The sequence below is a fragment of the Protopterus annectens genome, chromosome 2.part2 (genome assembly GCF_019279795.1).
Source record: "Protopterus annectens isolate FY-2018-M chromosome 2.part2, PAN1.0, whole genome shotgun sequence".
Taxonomy (NCBI): Eukaryota; Metazoa; Chordata; order Ceratodontiformes; family Protopteridae; genus Protopterus; species Protopterus annectens.
Genome location: NC_056730.1, coordinates 435,189,562 through 435,211,653, shown reverse-complemented (window position 1 = coordinate 435,211,653; position 22,092 = coordinate 435,189,562). Strand labels below are relative to the sequence as shown.

General features: G+C 39.5%; 1 protein-coding gene across 4 annotated transcripts in view; it reads right to left on the bottom strand.

Moving 5' to 3' along the window:
- ARHGEF28 (Rho guanine nucleotide exchange factor 28) overlaps window positions 1-22,092 on the bottom strand; it is a 3,217,901-nt gene that overhangs the window by 1,398,571 nt on the left and 1,797,238 nt on the right. For all 4 annotated transcript variants that reach the window (XM_044063941.1, XM_044063943.1, XM_044063942.1 and 1 more), the window contains exon 10: window positions 19,253-19,307. In XM_044063941.1, the coding sequence (XP_043919876.1) occupies window positions 19,253-19,307 (55 nt within the window). The remainder of the gene's footprint in view (window positions 1-19,252; window positions 19,308-22,092) is intronic.

Below are 22,092 nucleotides of genomic sequence, written 5' to 3'. Positions count from 1 at the left end.
CCTTCTGTGTGGAGTCTGCATGTCCTCCCCGTGGTTGGGTGGGCATTTGAAAGACATGCGTAAATGGCGCTCGTTGAAGGTTGAACGTCGAGCTGGCACCTTGGCGTTCATGAAAATCTACTGCCAATCATTAGCAGACTGGAGTTCCGCTGTGGCCACCCCTAACCGGGAAAAGCCAAAAGACAACAACAACATATGTCATTTGTACATCAAACTGATTTGTACAGATACTTGTGATGAAAAATGCATTTCTAAAGTTGCTTGTGTTATAAAAATGTATGAACAGTGGGTCCTGCTGGACAGAAAAAGAAATACACTTGTATGTTAGACTGTATTATAACTATTGAACTTAATTTGTTTTAACAGAGGAAACGGGAAGAGAAGAGGTTAACCTCAGTCCAGTTAACTTTTTAAAATAGTTTGAAATTAAATTAACTGGTAGGCTATAAAGATTATATCTTGCAGTTCTGATTGCTGCTAGAGATGAAATGTCTGTGAAAATAAGGACTAGGAATCCTTGTTGTATAGCCCTTAACAATGAAATAATTGCTACCCTGGCAGGGTGAAAGTGTTGAAATGGTTTTATGACTTTCATAAGCTTCAACTGATCTTAGCAAAGCTCTAGGTGTGTAAGGTAACACATCTGTGCAAAATTCTGGCAGTTTCTAGTAAAGGGGAGTAGTATGGGAACCACAAGTCAGATGACTGCATGCATGTGATGTCATTCTGTAATCCATCACTGAAATGATGATTTAATACTGGATGAGACAGAAGTCTCTATTTAGTCTGTTTTTGAAACCTGACATAGAAGGATAACTCGCCTACTTCATCTTGACTTGCTCTAGTAAGTGACCAGGGAACAGTAATTCTTTAGATCAGTCAGGAAAATATAGTGAGATTAGTTAAGTACTCTTTTTCTGTATCTGCATTAATTTATTCACCTGCGTTACTTTAATATTTCCTGTGAATGAAACTCTGGTGTTTATTGCAAATAGATATTTACTGTTTTTATGTTCTTTTATTATTTATTACTAAATATATTTAAACTTTTCATTGTTGCTGGTCCTTTAGAGAACATTTTAACCTTTGAGAGTACTTATATCGATTAGGTGACTCTGTGGCCACTCCTGAAAGCCTTACTGCATTGGTCAAACACTATAATTTGCATTAATATTAATTTCACTCAGTATAATTGGGTACCCTTGTAAGAGCCTTAGAGTAACTGACTTTGGAGTGTCTGGTAGCAGTGTAACTAACCTTATAGTCTGAGAAGAAGAGGGCATAACTAGTAAATCTGTGCCAGCCTTTCCCAGGTGTGTGTGTGTGTGTGTGTGTGTGTGTGTGTGTGTGTGTGTGTGTGTGTGTGTGTGTGTGTGTGTGTGTGTGTGCATGTGGGTATATGTGTATGTCTGTGTAAATCAAATCTCAAAGTAAGTGTGTGTGTGTGTGTGTGTGTGTGTGTGTGTGTGTGTGTGTGTGTGTGTGTGTGTGTGTGTGTGTGTGTCTGCTGCTAGAAGCAGGGACACAAAACACTGGTTTCACAGAGAGGGCGTTGGAGGACTGGCTTGGATACTCGAATAAGGACTCAACTCTACAGCTGTGCCAGTGGGGAGTCTTACTGGGGGGTCTGGAGAGTGAGAGAGAGAAACCAGCCCTTGGACTGAGTGTGCTCCCTGTGTGCTCTTGAGGGAAACTGTGCTTAACGCAGAGTGCTGCATCTGGAAATACTGTGTGTATCTATTTTTGTTCCAAGTAAACGTACCTCTCCAGTGTCAGTGGCGAGGATTCAGGCTCCTTGATTGCTGGCACAGGAGGGAGCATCACAGTGATTTCTACAGAAATAATCTAAGCTGGAAAGAAAGGAAAAATAGTAGGAAGACATGGGCTGTGTATTTGGAAAAGCATTTGATAATACGAGAACATTTTGCAAACTAATTGATTTTTATTTATTGACATCTGTTTACTGGGAAAGTCACACTGGACAGAATTGCCCTTCTTCAGGGGAGAGACCTGGGGAGAAAAAGTCACTGAATGTTAAGTGAAATGACAGAGAATTAACATATGAAATGTAAAAACAACTATTACACAGATATATACAAAATAAAAATGAGGTATATACAGATTGTAAAGGTGAGCTTTGGTAAGGGGTATAATCATTGCAGAAGTTTGGAAATTCTGAAGTTAAATTCAGATATAAAATCACAGTATTACTACTGGGTAGTCAGATTATAAATACACTTAACATCAGATTGATGAATATCAGTGTGAAAAAAGAGGAAGCATTTATGAATACAAAAACAGAAAGTCTGGTTGACATTAGATTTTTTTTGGATATTAGCTTTTTATGAGGAATATAATATTGGATACAACAACAATTACAATATACTGAAAATGCACCCCATAGTCTGGCATGTATAGCTTTTGTTAGAAATAGAAAGCTTGTAAATTTGGGACCACTCAACCCAAGTTATATATACTCCCCGTAAAAGCTATGGTATCAAATCTGACCTGACACAACTGGGAAGCATGGCTAGGTTTTAAAAAGGCCCTTTTTATAGTTAGCCTAGTAATCATATAAGATCCTATTACTGTATATATGTTAAACATGTTTTTTAAGGGGTAGATAGGAATAGTTAATTGGACCAAAAGTGATGGGGAGGAGGTAGAAGAGAGTCTGAGGGTATGATAGTGAGGAAAAGTATAAATTTGTGATAATTTGCCAAAACTCAGCCAGGCCCAAAATAGAGTGATCATATGCTTTATATCATGTAGAAGCACTGACAAGTGTGAGAGATATATTGGCTGGGAGAATAGGTGGAGGGTGTGAGACACAGCATTTTTTTAAACGGGGAGTGATACAAGAGCAAAGCCATAAGGTAACTAGAAAATGCCTTAGTGCCAGTTTAAAGGTCTGGAGGAAATCCATTGACCTAAGTGTAGCAAACAGTGAGTTACCAGTCTTACCTACATAGAGTACAGGCATTTCCAGCAGATTTTTGAGCTTTTCTGCTAGAAATAATTTTTTTATCATTGGATCAAAGAACTTTGTTGTGGTGATAATTATGGAAGGTAGAGATGACAGCCAGGTAAGCTAAAGGTTTATGTATTACATTACGGATTAGAGGTAGCTAGGTACATGTAAGGTGGTGGGGTAGTTCAAGCCGGTCTAGTAATTTGAGTGTGGAACAGTGATGAGTTTGGTAGGTTTTGCTGGCTGAAAATGTTCCTATTTTAATTCCAATTTCCACAGACCTCAGCAAAGCATAGCATCCTAGCCTGAGATCTGGTAGGGTTTCTACTGCATCCAGTGCTATCCAGGCAAAGTTAAGTACTTTTACTTGATAAATTGCACTTGTATAAAGATATACAAGTCATCACTACTATCTTCTGGGTATATTTGAGCAGTTAAGCATTTTGTGAAAAAAAAAACAGTATTTTTTCTCTCACTGCTTGTTACTTTCACTATCCGCATTTAAGTTGCTTTGTGGAACGGCACTCTAGCTAATGTTTAAGTTGTTTGTTGAAGCATTGCACTTAGGTTCATATGTTCATAGGTAGGTACTAGGCTATCAGTCCAAGGGCCTACGTAAGCCTAGCCAACAAGGTTCCCTGGCTTACGCCACCCAAGAAAGTTAATTTCCTGTGCCCCTGTCAAGCAGAGCCACAGAAGTGATCCCCGGGGTGTATTTCCTATTTCCCATCCACTCATCAAGATTTTTCTTGAAGAGTGCTAATGAAGAACTTTGCTTGACATAGATGGGTAGCCTGTTCCAGAGTATGGGAAGTCTCTGGGACAGGAATCTATCTCTACAGCATGTCCTGTTTATTGTGGTGACAAGGTTTAGGTCCCTAGAGCATGCAGCTCAGAGGGATTGGGATTTCTTTACGTGTAGCATGTCCAACAGCTCTGGGTTTGACATAGCTTTACATGTTAGGCAGCGATCACCTCGGAGTAGACGATATGCTACAGAGTAAAGCTGGAGTTTTTTGAGGCGGTCAGTGTAGGGCATTTGTTTGAGGCCAGTAATCCTCTTTGTGAGCTACTTCTGTGGCCTTTCCAGCTGCTGCAGATGTCTTGTGAGGTACATTCCAAAAGGCGCGTTGTACTCTATAATGGGTCTAGTGAGTGTCGAGTAGTGGGGAACAATGACCTCTTTTTTCTTGGATGAGAACCCTTTTATGACGAGGTGTGCCATGTAGAAGGGCTTCCTGAATACTGTGGTGATGTGACTATCAAAGGAGAGACTACTGTCCACCTGGGTCCCAAGGTCTCTTATCACACATTCAGTGTTAAGTAGATTGCTGCCTATGTGGTAGTTCATGGGTACAGAGTTTTTACGAAAGGGGATGCTATTGCACTTTTTGGCATTGAGCTTGAGGCCATGGCTCTGACACCAGGCATCTGTCTCAGCGAGCCCCTTCTGTAGGATGTCCACATCATTTGGGGAGGACAGGAGAGGTCCCAGGATGGAACCCTGTGGTACTCCACTTGTCACTGCTTTAAGGTCAGATTTGGAGTCTGCAACTTTTACAGTGTGGGTTCTGTCAGTGAGCCAGTTGGCAACCCATCTTGTGACATAGGGATTTATACCTAGTTTAGTGAGTTTAGCTATAATTCCAGAATGGTGATGGTGTCGAAAGCCTTGGCGAGGTCAAGATAGGCTGTGTGAACCACATTACCCTCATCTACGGCTTTGGTGACTGCCTCAAAGAAGTCATCAGGTTCAGGAGGCATGATCTGCCTTTCACAAACCCGAACTGGGTGGGATCCAGAGTTTGTAGGTTACCAATGTCTTTGTTTATGAGTTCCATGATGATACGTTCCATGGCCATGCAGACCAGGCTCATCAGGCTAATAGGTCGATAGTTCCCGGGATCAGTGGTGGCTCCCCCTTTGTGGAGTGGGATAACTGTTGCTGTGCGCCATTCAGTGGGCACAAAGCCTGATGCGAGGCTATTATTGAACATGGTGCTTAAGTGGGGAGCCAGTTTGTTCTGAAGTTCGTGTAAAATGCAGCCTGAGATGTTGTCCGGTCCCATAGATGCTGTGTTTTTGGCTTTAGAAAGTGCAGCTTTTACCTGCATAGTTGTGATTACAGGGACTCTGCATTCTTCCTGTATAGATATGGGCCCTTTAGGGGGTGAGGGGTGGGTAAAGTTAGCACTGAACCTATCTGCCAGAATGTTGGCAATATCAGTAGGTTCTGTAATTTTCGTGCCTTTGTGCTGTAACTCGGAGCAGATCTGGGTGTTGCCATCGAGATTCTTGACATAACTATAGAATGCTTTGTGGATGTTCTTAGAATTAGTGGCGATTTTGTTTTTGTAGCTAGCTTTGGAGGATCTTATAAGGGCTCTCAACTTCTTACTGAGGCTGACCAGGGAGCTCCTCCACTCATGGGATTTTACTCTCTTTTGCAACAGTTTCTTCCTTCTGTTGTACACTTTGTTTATGGCAGGGGACCACCAGATTGGCTTCCTTTTCTTGGAGGACAGCGTCTTGGTTCTGTTTGGGATAGCACGATCCATGCACTCGTGTAAGTGCTTATGGAGTGCATTTGTGTAGGATTCAGCAGTTGTAACTGTATTGCCCATCTGCATGGGTGTCATGAAGTTCACCACTTCTGTCTTAAGAAGCATGAAGTTGGCGTTGGAGAAATTATTTACCATGGTTTCCTTAATGGGGGGTGGGGGCGGGATGTGGATATCAAAAGTGATTAGCTTATGGTCAGATCGGACCAATGAGGAGTTGACTTCAGGTGTGGAACACCGGTCACTCATGTTGGCAATGACTAGGTCGAGGATACTGTTGCCCCTGGTGGAGGTGTGGATAAGTTAATCCAGGGCATTGGAGTTTATAAATTCCAGAAAGCACTGACCTAAGGAGTTGGTACACAAGTAGTTTTCCCAGTTAATGGTGGGGTAGTAGAAGTCCCCCATTATTAGGGTGTTTGGTTGAACCCTAATAGTTTCCAGTATATCAAGAAAAGAGGAGTGGGAATCTTGAGGCATGGTGGGGGAGCTGTAGCAAGCTACAATTTGGATTGCAGTTCTGCCCAGAGTTAGTTGCACTTGGATAACCTCGGATGCATTATGCTGAGCAACTAGCCTGGAGGTGTGGATATCCTTAATGAATATGGACACACCTCCACCTTCGGTGTTTCAGTCCAGGTTACATGGCCGAAAAGTGTGGTATGAGTTACAGCCTGGTAGTGCAGGTGTACTCTCTGGAGCCTTGAACCAGGTCTCATTCACTGCACAGATATCGATGTTCTCCATTTTAAGGAGTGCCTCGAGTGAGTGCATTTTGAGATTTAGACTTCTAGCATTGAGTAGCATTACCCTCAGTTTGTGCTTGACTGTTCCTGTTACGGTGGTGAATTTATTATTTGTACCTTGCCTAAAAAAGGCACCATAGGGGCAGCAAGAGCCTTAGCCAGTATCTGGAATCTCAGGGGCGACAGGTGCAAGCCATCTGTGGCAAAGCATCATGGTCTGTCAACCATGTCATCCCAAGCAGACAGATACTGGATCCCCTTAGAATGACACCAGAAGCTTAGCCAATTGTTGAAGTCAATCATTTTGTCCTTGTACTGTGGTATCACTCAGGGCAATGGCAGAATGCTACTCAGGGCTAAGGTCATACCTGCCTGGGCTACAAGATCGGAGAGCTCTTCCATGTTTCTTTTCATGTAGTCCAGGGAGGTACGTCTCAGGTCATTCACACCAACATGGACAATGACATTGTCATATTTGTACTTGTTGTGGAGTGACCTGAGTGTGTGGGTTATGTGGCGGTTTCTGCCACCTGACAGGCAGCTGACAGTAACCTTCTCCTTATTTAGCCTGGTGAGTGTGACATCAGTGTGCCTGACTATAGAGTCACCTATGACTAGTGTGTTGGGTACGTTGTTTTGCCTTATTGGCTGTGGTTGAGTGGCACATGGAGTATGTGGGCTATGTGTCATTTGGGTTGTGTTGGGGGATGGAGGTTGCTTGTGTTTCTGCTTTGGAGGTCTCTGTTGCTTAGACAGATGGAGAGCCTCCACAAATGTTTTTTGTGTTACTATGTGCGGATTTTGGTGGTGTAGATTTAGTGAGACTATGTGATGAGTGTGGTGTGGTGCAAATGTTTACCTTCTCCTCATGACTGTCAAGTTCAGTCTTGGTTGGAGAGAGCTTTACCTCCAGTTTGGCTAGATAAGTGCATCTCTCACAGGTTGTAGTGTTGGGTGGTAGGAGGAGAGGGTTGTCTGTGTACACGAGGCAATTTCTACATTGCCTCAAGATGCCCAGATTCATCAGATAGACAGGAGAGAACACTGGGAGCTGACCCTTGGACATGCCTGAATAAAAAACTATTTTCCTCCAGATAAGTGAGGAAAGTGAGTACAGGAGCTGTTTTTCTCTAAGCAAGTGAGAAAAGTAAGTACAAAAAATGTTTCCTCTAGGTAATGAGGAAGATTGAGTGCTTACCTAGAGGAAGATTGAGTGCTATAGTAATTAGTAGCTTATTTAATGCTTACAAGTTCTGAACAAGTGCTGAGCATGAATAAGTAAATTTAAGTGCTAAAACTAAAAATCCGTATCTGCACTAGACGAGTTACAGGACAGAAACAAGTGCAAATGCAGGCTTTCAAATCAGAAAGTTGAGAGAGATGGAAGAGAATGCCCAAACGGTCAATAACTACAATTTCTGGGCCAGAACCACTCCTTATGTGGTAGACAGGTTACCTAGTTCTTACCACTCCCACAGATAAGCTAGAAGGCTTCCCTCCAACACAGAAAGTCTTGCGGGGCTCAGAAGCTTACATACGGTCCTGGATACAGCAAATCTGTATCTGGAACACTAGTTACATGAAAGGTAGGAAACAGGCTTAAAGTTTTTTTTTTTTTTTTTTTTTACAGAAAAGTAGCAAAAGCAGTAGTAAAAACAATTCACATGCAGTGCAAGCTAGCACACTTGAGTATATTGCAATATTAGACCAAACACAGTTTAAAAAATGCAATTAAATTAAAAAGGACTAAAAGCAAGTGCAGAAAGAGTTTATTAGGTAGAATGAGGTAAAGAAATGGGACTGGGGGAGTGTCCCAGATCAAGTCTACATTGGGGCGGGCAACTGCAAAAGCCACCAAAAACAGTTTCAACAGAGATCTAAGCAACAACTAACAGTACAAACTCTAAAACCAAAAAAATATACTCAGCTCTGTATATTTGCAGATCAGTCTCTCAGAACAGGGAGACAACAGTTTCAACAGAGATCTAAGCAACAACATTGTGGGATTCTTTTTGCTGTGCTTTCACAGTAAGAGGGCTAAGGATCTTTCATCTTGTAACAGAAGGTGTTTGCCTAGCCAGGAGTTGGGAAACACACTAAAGGGCTCAAAGTGTAGTCATTTTCTTAGCTAGAGGGATTAACAGTTAGATTGTTCTGTTTTCTCTGCTGGTATAAATTTGGCAAGTTTGCACAGATCTGCTTCTGCACAACTGCGGATAGCAGTGCTCTGTGCAGACACATATATCTGGAGAACAAAGTTTAAACTACCCTTAGAACTATAACCTGTAACTTATTGAGTCTATAACAATGCCAATGCCCAAAGTGTAAAGCTTAGAGCAGCTATTCTGCTCATTGAACAGCACTACTATTAAATCTCATCACAATCTAACTTAGTCCAGTGCCAAAACTTAGAGACCACTCTTGGAAACCCCTGTTAAAACCCAGTCCACATCCTACAGTAGTCCACACAAATATAGGTCCAGACAACATGGACATGACAAAGTCCCACATCATATCTAGCAAGCTACAGATCACCCTATATGTCCCAAGAAACCCAGAGCTCATACTTAGACCTACTGGTAACATTCAACATACAACCAAATACCTTGGTCATGGGAAACTTTTAACTACCTCACTACAGACTGGGAAACACACACCGTCTCAAACTTGCAGGCACAAAGATTCCTGGACTTTATTAACAGAAACAATATTTACTAGACAGTATGTACACCTACTCAAGGTTTTAACGTACTGAACCTGGTACTCACCAAGATGGGAAAGTGCTGCACAACCCCCCCCCCCCCCACATTACTTCCTCATTAGCGAGATCAGTTTAAAAAGCTGTCCCCTTAGAAATTATAATCTGCTGGGTAACTCCAGCAAACCCTGTAACAGTTAGGAAGTATTTCAAAGCAAACTTGGCCTCCTAACCCAGTGTTCACAGCAACCTATGTGGAATTATTCACAGAGACCCTATACAGCCATGTAAATGCCTGCATAGAGGCTGCTGCACCTACCAGAAGTAAGCCCAAAATGAATTCTAAAACAAAACCACACTGGTGGAATCCCAACCTCAACAGGTTGTGCAACAAAAGGAAAATAATCATGGCTAAAATCAGAAAGACCAACTCTCATAATGATGCAAGCTCTCTCATTAAACTAAACAGGAAACTAAGAGGACTAATTAAGTCTAATAAGGCCAAATACTAGGCCAAAATAGTCTGTCAGGTTAAAGACAACCACAAGGCCTTCTATGGTTATGTCCAAAATCTCAAAGGCAACACACAGCAGTGTGCCGAACTGGTGGTCAATAATGCCACTTCTGTTGAGAAGAGAGACATAACAAACCACCTGGCTCAAAAATTCAGCTCAAATGTCAGTTCCATCCCCCTTAAACCTGCCATGAAATATCTACTAGCATAACCCCCAATGTTTTGCAGGGAACATGTCCTGGTGGCACTCACTGAAGCCAAAAACAGAGCCTCTATGCAGCCTGACAGTATCCTGGGATGCCTCCTAAACAGCTTGAAACATGACCCATCAGGGACACTTGAGTCCTTTTTTAACTTGTATCACATGAATAGAGGAATGAAATAATTATAACTCTCACAAGGATGGACCATCAACCACACCCGAAAACTACAGACAGATTAGTCTGACTAGTCTTATATGTAAAGTCATGGAATGAATCATAGAAATGATCAACAAAAATATAGGCAATCTTCAGTCACTGGAACAAACACAGTCTGGCATTGCCAAGGGGAGGTCATACCTACTAAACCTGGCAGATGTCTTTGAAAAGGTCACCAAAGTAATGCAGGATGGGAAAGCAGTGCATACCACCTACCTGGACTTGGCTAAGGAGTTCAATACAATACCCCACTTGGTTAGCATTGACAAACTCACTGAATAGGGCATAAACTCCTCTATAACTTGCTGGATTGTCAAATGGCTCACAAATATGATCCAGGAAGTCAGGATTTTTCGAGACAACCTCCACAAAAAAAACAGTCACCAGCGGGGTACCTCAGGGCTCCATGCCAGACCCGATCTTCTTTGGCATCTACTTCTCTGAGGTCCAGGCTGACTTCAAGGGCCTTTGGTTGACCACGTTCACAGATGACTGCAAATTAGGAGCTATCATATATTCCCCATGACACAAACATCTTGCAAGAGGGTCTAACACAGACAAATGTCTCACCTCAGTTGTTGGATACTTTGTTTCTTATTTTTACAGACAAATGTCTGTTGCCAAAGTTTAGCTTAAAACTCAATGCCTAAAAATGCATTATTGCACTTTCTGGGAAATTGGCCACCCAGGTAAATTACACCATCAATAAGACACCCCCAACAGCTGACCTGGTAGTCAAGGACTGGGAACATACAGTGGATATAAAAAGTGTACACAACCCTGTTAAAATGCCAGGTTTTTGTGATATAAAAATGATACCACAATAAATCATTTCAAAACTTTTCCCACCTTTAATGTGACCTATAACCTGTACAATTCAATTGAAAAACAAGCAAATCTGTTAGGGGAAAATATAAAAATAAATAAAACATACAGTATACTGGTTGCTCAAGTGTGCACACCCTTAAACTAATTCTTTGTTGTGTGTGCATGTCCTTAAACTAATACTTTGTTGAAGCACCTTTTGATTTAATTACAGCATTCAGTCTTCTTTGGTACACACCTGCCATCAATTAAAGAGACTCTGATTAACCCCAAATAAAGTTCAGCTGTCCTAGTAGGATTTTCCTGACATTTACTCAGTTGTCTGCTATAGCAAAAGCCATGGTTTGCAGAGAGCTTACAAAGCATCAAAGGAATCTCATTGATGAAAGGTATCAGTTAGGAGAAGGGTATAAAAAAATTTCCACAGCACTAGATATACCATGGAACACAGTGAAGACAGTCATCAAAAAGTGGAGAAAATATGGGACGACAGTGACATTGCAAAGAACTGGACGTCCCTCCAAAACGGATGAAAAGACAAGACAAAAACTGCTCAGGGAGGCTGCCAAGAGACCTACAGCAACACTGAAGTAGCTGCAGGAATTTCTGGCAAGTACTGGTTGTGTACTATATGTGACAACATTCTCCTGTATTCACCATATGTCTGGACTATGGAGTAGGGTTGCAAGACAGAAGGCTTTTCTTACACAGAAAAACATCCAGGCCCAGCTAAAATTTGTAAAACAATACATCAAGTCTCCCAAAAGCATGTGGGAACAGGTGTTATGGTCTGATAAGACCAAGGTTGAACCTTTTGGCCACAATTCCAAAAGGTACGTTTGGCGCAAAAACAACACTTCGCATCACCAAAAGAGCACCATCCCCACGGTGAAGCATGGTGGTGGCAGTATCATGCTTTGAGGTTGCTTTTCTTCAAGCTGGAACTTTAGCAAGGTAGAGGGAATTATGAACAGTACCAAATACCCTTTTCTTCAGCTGGAACTTTAGTCACGGTAGAGGGAATTATGAACAGTTCCAAATACCAGTCACTTTTGGCTCAAAACTTTTTGGCATCTGCTAGAAAGCTGAAGATGAAGAGGAATTTCACCTTTCAGCACGACAATGACCCCAAGCATACATCCAAATCAACAAAATAATGGCTTCACCAGTAGAAAATTAAAGTTTTGGAATGGCCCAGCCAGAGCCCAGACCTAAACCTAATAAAAAATCTGTGGGGTGACCTGAACAGGGCTGTGCACAAGAGATGCCCTCGCAATCTGACAGATTTGGAGATCCTTTGCAAGCAATAGTGGGCCAATTTTGCCAAGTCAAGATATGCCACGCTGACAGACTCCTACCCAAGAAGACTGAATGCTGCAATTAAATCAAAAGGTGCTTCAACAAGGTATTAGCTTAAGGGTGTGCACACACAACAAAGTATTAGTTTAAGGGTGTGAACACTTATACAACCAGCGTATTGTACATTATTTGTTTTTTTATATTTTTCCCCTAACAGGTTTGTTTTTCAATTGAACTGTACAAGTTGTAGGTCACATTAAAGGTGGGAAACATTTTGAAATGATGTTATATGGTCTCAGTTTTTTATATCACAAAAACCTGGCATTTTAACAGGGGTGTGTACACTTTTTATATCCACTCTATGCAGATAGTAATCTGTCCTTTGATCAGCAAGGATCAGCATGACTGTGGAAGGAAGAAAATAATTCTGTGTCACCCATCTTATAAATAAGGGCATGGCATCCAGGTCCAAGGAAGTTATACAGCCACTTTATTCAGCCCTCAATAGAGCCTTCATGAAATGTAATTCCCCCTTCATCATGTACCTAAACAGACGTATGCAGCAGTTAGAATGGCCACAAAGGTTTCTTGCTAAGAGAATCCAGGGCATAAGCTCAATGTTCTATATGGTTCACCTTAAATCCCTGCCCCTGTACTCAAGTCTCCTACAGATTACTGAGAGGCAATTTATGCCTAGCATACAAGGCATCCTTGGATCCAGCTCTGATGGACCTTTTACACATCCACAAAATGAACAGCATTAGAACTACTAAAAGTAAGGATCTAAATTTTGCTTGAGACATAAATAGGACATGTTGGTGAGACAGACGTGTGTCTCAGGGGATCCCCCATTCTCTGAAATAGGCTCCTCATCTATGTGAAGCTGAGTCCCTTCCTGATGCTATTCAAGCATTACTTTGAGCTATGGACGGGAAATCAGACATTCACCCTGGGTCTGACCTCCATGTCACTGATGGACAGAGGCAGAGAGTAAACTATGCACTAACTAACATATCCCCTTCATATAATCCTTGGCAACTTCCTGACATCCATCCAACCATCCTCAACCCCTTTCTCCCATTTTGCACAAATGCCCAAGACACAAAGGATACAATTGGCTTGTGCATCTGGGTTTATAAAGACCCTAGTGGTCATTAACCCAGTATACATCTATGAACCTATAGCATTGTTTTTGTGTTTTCATTATTGAAGCCTTAATATTTGTGCAGTTTGTTGTACTATACAGAAGAAAAGGTAATGTTTGGTAGCTAGAACTTTTTTTGTGGAAGCAGTAAGGACATTTTTTGATCTGTGCAAAATTCTTAGCTTTTGATGTTTTTAAAGTCATTATGAATGTATAGCTCAAATTTTAGGTTGTCATCTAGGGTCAGGCCTAATATGAAAGCATCATATGTGATATGCTGCAGGTGGATTAAACTATCAGAAGAGCATATAAGGATAGAGTCATATGCAAACTCTATTAACTCATCAAAGCTTAATGATGTCTATAGGCTCTTCCCTAGTTACATCCTACTGACTCCTGTAAGCATCTAATATAGCCTATTCATATTTACATTAATAATTCCAAAACCATGCTGTATACAAGTTACTGAAAGCTTTCAACTAAAAGGTCACACAAAAAAAATACAAATGCATTAATATTTGCCCTCTTTCAAATGCAAAGGAGAGATTAATTGTTGTTCTCATATTTATATGGTCATAAATTCCATATTTCTCTAAATGTCTCAACCAAATGGCATAGACAGAACTGTTTAGCCCCCATTCTAAAGCTGTCAGCATGATGAACAAATTGCTGTTAACAGTATCTATGTAACTTGAGTGGTTGCTAAGATATTGTAAGTTGTTTATAAAATATTACAAATTTAATAGTTACTGTGTTTAAGTTTAAGACCGCCTGTGCTGACGAGCTTGCCATGTGCACTTCTTTGGTTTCAGAGATACAAACATTTATTTGAAATGCGAGGATTTAATCAAAAAGCTTAGTCCCTGCCTATTGGAAATAACAGTGCAACTTTCCAAAGCTCATTTGGAGGGAATGATTTAATGAAGCCTTTTGAAAGCAGTATGAAGATTGTTAATGAAAATATTGAATAAAATAAGGCTAAGAATAGAAACTTGAAGAACTTCTGTGGTGCGAGCAAGCATGGAGACAGTGAATGATGTCATTTTAAAGATTAGTATCTGTTGGACAAGTAGGTGTCAGACCATTGCAGCTCAGGTTGTGACAAGCCACGAGAGAATATTTGTTACTGGAGTTTGCTAAGTGAGACTGTGTCAAAGGCTTTGGATAAATCTAAGAATATGGCAGAACAAGTTTGCCACTGTCGCTGGTTTTGTTAACAGTTTCTAAGATTATAAATAGATACCGTTGCTGTGGGCGGGACTGAAAAATGTTGTGTAGGTGTTAGGAGTTGTTGTTCTATGAGGTAATGAAGAAGTTGTTTCTGAATACAGTTTTCCAAGTTTTTTCAGAGCAGAGATAGTAGGTCTGAAACTAGAACATTCCGTGGATTGGCCACCTTTGTGAAATGGAATAATGTGATACTTTTTACATGGTAAAAGAATGCAAGATTCTTGGATTACATGGTAAAAGAATGCAAGATTCTTGGATTGACCTATATACAAGAACAGAGACTGGATAGGCTATGGTATCTGCTGCCACTTTAAGGTATTCTGCTGGGAGGTTTTTAGAAGAGCAAGAGCCAAGTTTGACTTTTAGAAATATTTGTTTGATTGAGGATGTAGAGACAAGTTGTAGGGTGATGTCTGAGGAGTTGAAAGAAGGTGGTTGGTATATGACAAGGGGTGTAGGAGAAACTTTTTGTGAGGGCTGCTATGGGTATCTGTATGAGAAAGAAACAATGTTTAAAGTTTAGTTGCTGCATCTATATCTGCAAGTACTTTTGCTTTATGTTATTGACATAAGTAACACAGTCTGTGTGTCTAAGGGGATAAATCTACAACAGCAGCAGCCTCTAGGATTCATGAAAATGTAGAAATTGTCTGAAGTAGCTTAATACTTTGATCCAAACTTTTCAGCTTTGGTATAAATACTGAGGATAGGTTTATGGGTTAGTTACATCATCTCTTTTTATGGCATTTCATGTAATAGAAGATGACTACGGGTGTTTACTTATAATTGTGAATTAACAAAAACGTACTGTCATGTCTCCAAACCTTTATTGCCAAGAGGCAAATATTACTGTGTTTACTACCACATCCTTCCCATGAGAAAAGAGAGCTGGGCTTTAACCAATCAGTCTTCTAGCATCTCAAATGAATATCATTCATAATGGCTACTAGTTAGACCTGTATTGTAGATAAAAGACATTGTACCCATTTTCCTAATCTGGCTGGTACAGTGGTTGCTCTCTGGGGATTCATTCACATTTCCAATGGAATGGTCTACTGCTGAGTGTAATTTATTATTATCTAAGTACAAATTCAAGAAATATCCTCAACATACTAGTTAAGCTTCTGTTAGCTTTGCTTTGTTTACCTTTCAAATGAATCACCTCCCCAAAACTGTTGCAACAAGATTTCTAGGTGTATTTTTGTTGTGTTATGCATATTTATGCACATACAGAAAAATACAAACATTCAAAAAATGTCCTAAAATGCATCTAAATAGACAGAGAGAAAAATAAATAGGAAACAGAAAGAGAGAGAGAGTGTGTGTGTGTGTGTGTGTGTGTGTGTGTGTGTGTGTGTGTGTGTGTGTGTGTGCATGTGTGTGTGTGTGTGTGTGTGTGTGTGTGTGTGTGTGTGTGTGTGTGTGTGTGTGTGTGTGTGTGTGTGTGTGCATGTGTGTGCGCGCATGTGTGTGTTTGCATGTATGTGCATCTGTATGCACTTTTGCTTCATGTTCATGACATACATAACACTGTTTGTGTGTCTAAGGGGATACAGCTACAACAAAGCAGCAATGATTCATGAAAATAGATCATGTGTGACTGGGAGATGAAATGCATTATACTCTGTGTGTATACAGTAAGCACAAAGATGACACTGGGTAATTCCTAAAACTCCCACTCTCCATTACATAGTGCAATAACAGCTGCCTACTTGCTTTACAGCTGTGGCATTACATCAAGACATACAGGAATGCTGATTTCTTGGCCTTTGTCCTTAGACTTTTTTTAGCTTCAGCTTCCAGTAATACAGTGCAATTAGCAAAGCCTGACCACCGTTTTCTTTGCCAGTGACCCAGAGGACTACGACTGGGTCTGCGACCATATTATATATATGTATAGAAAACCTATTTTGAAAGGAGAAGGAAGTGAAGTTTAGGAGGTGAAGATTGACATCCATTTTCAGACCATACAACTACTTGGTCAGTGACCAGAGAAACCCAAACATAATTCTTTGTAATACTCTGACATTTACTTTCTTCACATTATAGCAGTTACTGTTGGGGGGGGGGGCAAAAATGTAGGTGCGCTATGTAATTCACACCTTTGCAATCTGCCCTCATCACACATGAAGACTTAGCTGTTCCAGTGTATTATGAGACACAGAGAATAAAAAGAAAGAAACTGTAGCATTGTAAAATATATTACTTTGAAAGCTGCAGCACAATTACCACGCCTCAGAGAAAACAGCCGAAAGTGTCTTTGATCCTCTAACAGCTGTAAATTCTGCAATACACTTGGCACTGCTGAATATGCACAAATATGAAGTGTGGCACTGCAAAGTGTTACAAGGCTTTGAAATGCGTTTCACCTTCACATTACTGCTTTGTGGTGGCCACTGTTTATGCTCTGGCATGACTAGAGCATAACAGCACTGAAATGTGCTTAACAAGTTAAGTACACTTCTTACATCAGAAAGGTGCTTAAGTTTGTCTATACTGAAGGCTGCTGACTGATTTAACAATGGCAAAACAGTAAACATATAGATATGACATTTATATTTTGTTACAGAATATAATCTTTTAACAGAGACAGCAGTACAGATAAAGTATGCTCGACTGTATTTCAAAATCAATTATTTAATTTATTATGCAAGTTTCCTGGTATTTCTTATAGTAGGGAATGAAGCTGTCAGATATGTTGGTTATTAAGTATAATGTTCATTGTGAAAACGTAAACAATAAGATTAATGTTAACAAGAGGGGGAAACTGTTGTTCTGTTTTTCCTTACTTTACAAAGATTAATGAATTTAGGTTTGATATTCAAGAAAATTACACTTGCAATTCTGAATGTGCAGTATATGATATCACATCTTATGATCTATTTTATAGTGGAGTAACCAAATGGAAGTTTATAGTTGAGTTGAGTGAACATCTCAGAGATATAAGACTACTAAGTGCAGAAAGTCTTCTGGGAAAATATTTATTTATTTTTGTTTACAGGAAAGTCCGTGCAGTAACTGAAATGCTCATTTTTAGTGAAGGCCCTGGGAGAAAAGCTACAAAACAAGGACAGAAATACATTTTTGACAATCTAAAAGAAAAACAGGCAACAAACATTATTTACAAAGTGTATCAGAGATTCAAGTATGAATAACATTGTTTGATTTTTTTTTATAACAAAGATCTTAATCATTTAACTGGATCTGCTTTACTGCAAATTATTACTAAATCTATGGAGTCATATTTATTGCAACACAAGTTATTAAAGAAAGAAAGAAAGTCCATGTAATTTGGAATACAAAACTTTGAGACCAAAGCAACTGAAAATGGTAATTAATTGGAATCACTTAATGTTACTGGTTTTAATTATCTTGTTATTGTTTAATGTTTAATTTATTGGCTTTTCTTTTTATAAGCTATATGTTAATCATGTGTGTCACTTCCTTTGGAACTACACTATAAAAGAAGCAAGATTTACATCCACCTAAATAACTATACCTCCCTAGTTTTTCCACTCTACTGTACTTACACTAATACTCCCTCTTAATCCTCTATCACACTCACTGTTGCACAGTAATATACCATCCTTACACTAGTACCTACACTAATACTCCCTCTTATTCCTCTATCACACTCACTGCTGCACATCAATATCCTATCCTTACACTAGTACTTACACTAATACTACCTTTTACTCCTCTATCACACTTACTGCTGCACATTAATATACTATCTTATAAAAGCCTCTTACTAACCTATCATTCACTAATATGCTAAACTAACTATAGGAATCTTACTTCATGAATGCAAATATTACTATTCCCTCACCCAGACCCCAACATAATCCAACAACCAATTGTCATACAATGAAATATTATATTAACTATAACTAGAAATGTTTTCTTTTCCTTGTCCCTGACTGTACATAAATTGTATTTTTGATTGCATGTACACATATTGTACATTCCTGTAATTTCAAAATTTTGTAATTTATTGCAATTTTCTGTCATTTCTAAAAATATTGTAATACTTTTTGTTGTACGTATATTGTATGTACTTATGTTGGAGCTTTTCTCCCCAGGCCTGCACTGAAAATGGGTTCACTTTGGTCCGGTGGACTTTCCTGGTAAAAAAATGCAAATAAATAAATAAAGTGAATTACTGCCTTTTTTCACTATGTTTGTATTTGTAATACTTTATGTTGCTAACACAGGTAACTTTCTTTGAGGTTGATGGTTATTTCTTCCCATTTTGGAACACTATCCAGATGAGATGATTGATGGTGTTGCTGATATACATTTCTTGGGTCTATATCAAAAGACTGAAGAGGTGTTTCATTGAACACATCTTGGTCAACACCTAAAGAGCGAATGCACTAAGGCGCAAACACTCAAAACAGCGATGTCTTTCCCTGGGAAAGAAACCGATTGGCCATCCCCATGTGTTTGCCCCTTTCCTCACTATAGTGCGGTCTCGGAGTTGGCATATTTAGTTAGGGGGGTGTGGGGGGCACAGCCCCCTATGTTGTTATGTTTGAAAGTGTGTGTGCATGTGTTTGTGCTAGCGATTTCTTTCCCAGGGAAAAAAATTGCTGTTTTGAGCATTCGCGCTTTAGTGCATTCGCTCTTTATGTGTCGATCAAGAAGTGTTCGATGAAACACCTCTTTGGTCTTTTAATATAGACCCATATTTCTTAAGCAGTCTTCTTTGTCATTGATGCCCTATCATACATGCATGGCTGTTCTGAGACCATATAATTACAACCTGTAAACACATTTAGTGGTTCCATTTGCAAACAGCACAGGGGTTCAGTAAACACAAAACATAAGCACATATTCTCCTACCTGAATCAGACAAATCTTGCTCCTCATCTTTATTGCACACATCATCTCTGAAATGCTAAATAGTAAAGAACACGGATGTTAGACTCACCTGTAGAAAACAAAGTAAAAGTGCATACAGATATAGACAGATAGACATGAGTACATTTAAATGTATTTTAGTTGTAATTTAAACATTTAAATTTACTTCAGTTGTGATTTATACATTTTAAACATGCACTATGGCTCAACTTTACAAATCTCAACATGCAGCTTAGTGTAGATTTAACAGACTAAGAGACACATTTTCAACAAAATAAAACTACACCTCATATATTCACAGGGGAACACTGTAATACATTTGTTCTCTCTGTGTAATGGTTTATTATCACTGTTCTTTGTGCAGATATTCCTGTTGCTGTCAAACTTTAAAACCTAATCCATCTATTAAAAACTGTGGTGTATTATTACTGTCTTGCAACAAACCACCTAAAATAACTTGAAAATGTACAATGATGCCTTATTAGAAAAATATCATAGGGCTATAAAACTTTAACTACTCATAAAGGCTTCAGGAAATTTTATTATGTTCTGTTTCTTAACAGTTACTTATGGGTAAATTTCATCTGGTCTATAATGTAATGTCTGATCCAGAATAATGCCTTCCAAGATTATAGAATAAGTTTTCCACTACAATTAGAAATATTACTTCTTCACTTTGTTAAAAAATATATCTAAATGGGATTATGGAAATCAAGTTATTATTATTGAAAGTCTGTGTGTTATTTCCAAGTCTGACAAAAAAACTTACTTATTAAATGGTGAATACAAAAAAATAGAACTATAACAAATACAGACCAATCCATTCAAATAATTATGGTGATATGGGAGAACAAGGTCTCTAACAAATAAGGTGGAGAGAGAAAGGCAATGATTAAAAGTTCACATAACTGCTTACAGAGTGGTATACTGAAAAGCTATGTCACTGTTTGGGATCTGTGGAAACATAATGATTCAGTTAAGAACACGTTCAATATGAATGGCTTTAACTGTTCCAGTATCAATAGAAAATCAAATAATGTGCATGGGGAATGTTATGGGCAGGAATTAGAAGGGGAAATGTGACAGTGATACAATGCAGCTCCTTTCTAAGACCAAGTCACTTTTGGGATGATGGGAAAGGTTGCCAGCGGGGCAGGTATAAAGCTGCAGGTTTAATAAGCAGAAGCTGCAGTTATGGCTAATCTTATCTGGTTTAGTATTAAAGAACATCAGAACATCAGGAATACCTGCACAAAGAGAATGATCCGATAACCTGCCATATGCAGACACAACTCATCAGTTCAATATCCAAGGTTTATCTTGACATACAGTGGCGAAAACAAAAAGCAGCCAGAACCTTATTCATAGCTTCTTAGGAGTAAATCATCCATGTTTCATGCAATGTTAGACTATTTGTCTACAGAAGTAATGAGGTACTTAATGTGCCAATATGTTCCAATAATTGTTCCACTGTATGGACTATGAAGTTTACAACTTGTGGTGTGTCTATACAGTTTACTTAGTCTTTTAAACTATAAGCAAGTACAGTGTTGCAGAATCCATTGCCACTACCAAGAGAGGCTGTTGACTACTTGCAATATGAGTGTTTTTATTGTGAAATCCACAACATCATACAGGCACAAGACAAGGGCAGCAATCACACAGCAATTAATTAAACATAAAAGGACATTACATGAGAAAGCACCCAGATGAGAATAATGGAAAACTTTAAAATGCATATGAGGTAATGTTGCATTTGCTTTGTCTAGGTAGGCATTTTAACTTGATGACTTAAAAGGAAGCTACTTTTGTGCCCTTGTGCTCCCACCAAGTGTATGCCAGATGTCTATTTTACATTCACCCAATCAGCACATCTTTTTCCAGCAGAATAGAAGACAGGTATTCCCAAGCTAGGCAACAGCCTGACAGCCCATTTGTTCTGGCTTGGAATCCCAGATCAGCCCTCTATTCCACAGTGAGATTCATAAGCTATGGAGTAGACCAACTTGTTAATACTGGGAGGAAGTCTACCCTCTGTGTGTGCCCCCCCCCCCCCCCACAGTGCTGCTTCTAATACTTCCTGACAGGAAGTGTGCCTGTGCATGATATTTTGGCTACTTAGTATGAAAGCACTATTTCTAATTTATTTATTTATTTATTTATCATTTGTTAACCAAGTTTATCCTACAAGGCTACTAGCTTCTTTGAAGGGGAGACCCAAGGTGATATTTATACTACTAGAGGAAATTCGCTCATAGCATTGGTGAACTTGCCCAGCTCTTTTCGACAGATGCCATGGGATCTTTTACATCCACCTGAGCTGCCAGCAACTCATGCAGATGGGGCCTCAGTTTAATGTCTCATCTGAAGGATGATGGTAGTCCAAGCTCAACTGTCAAGAGACTACCACTAGAGTGCTCCACTATGTGTCACCCATGTGGCAGGACACAGCAACCCTCCAATGTGTGAGCCAGCTGCAGCCTCTCACTCCCATAATCTCTGGCCAGCTACTAGAGGCACCCAAGCTGCAAGTCAAACTCAGGCTAACTGTAACATTGTCAGGGCTTTATCCCTTTATAACACAGTGCTTGAACAGTAGGTATTTAAAGTTTTTATCAAGTTTTATTTGTTAAAGCTGCTTATCCTTTACTTTTCCATTTAATTACTTTCTATTTCTTGTTCTGGCTTCATCAAAATGCTAAAATTATGTTAAAGTCTGTTCTGTAACTGCTAATACAAATGAATCATTAATTCTGTCTATTTGTTAACCAGGTAGGTGGGCTGTGCCAAAGATACTTTACAAGCAGAACCCAAAATAAAAA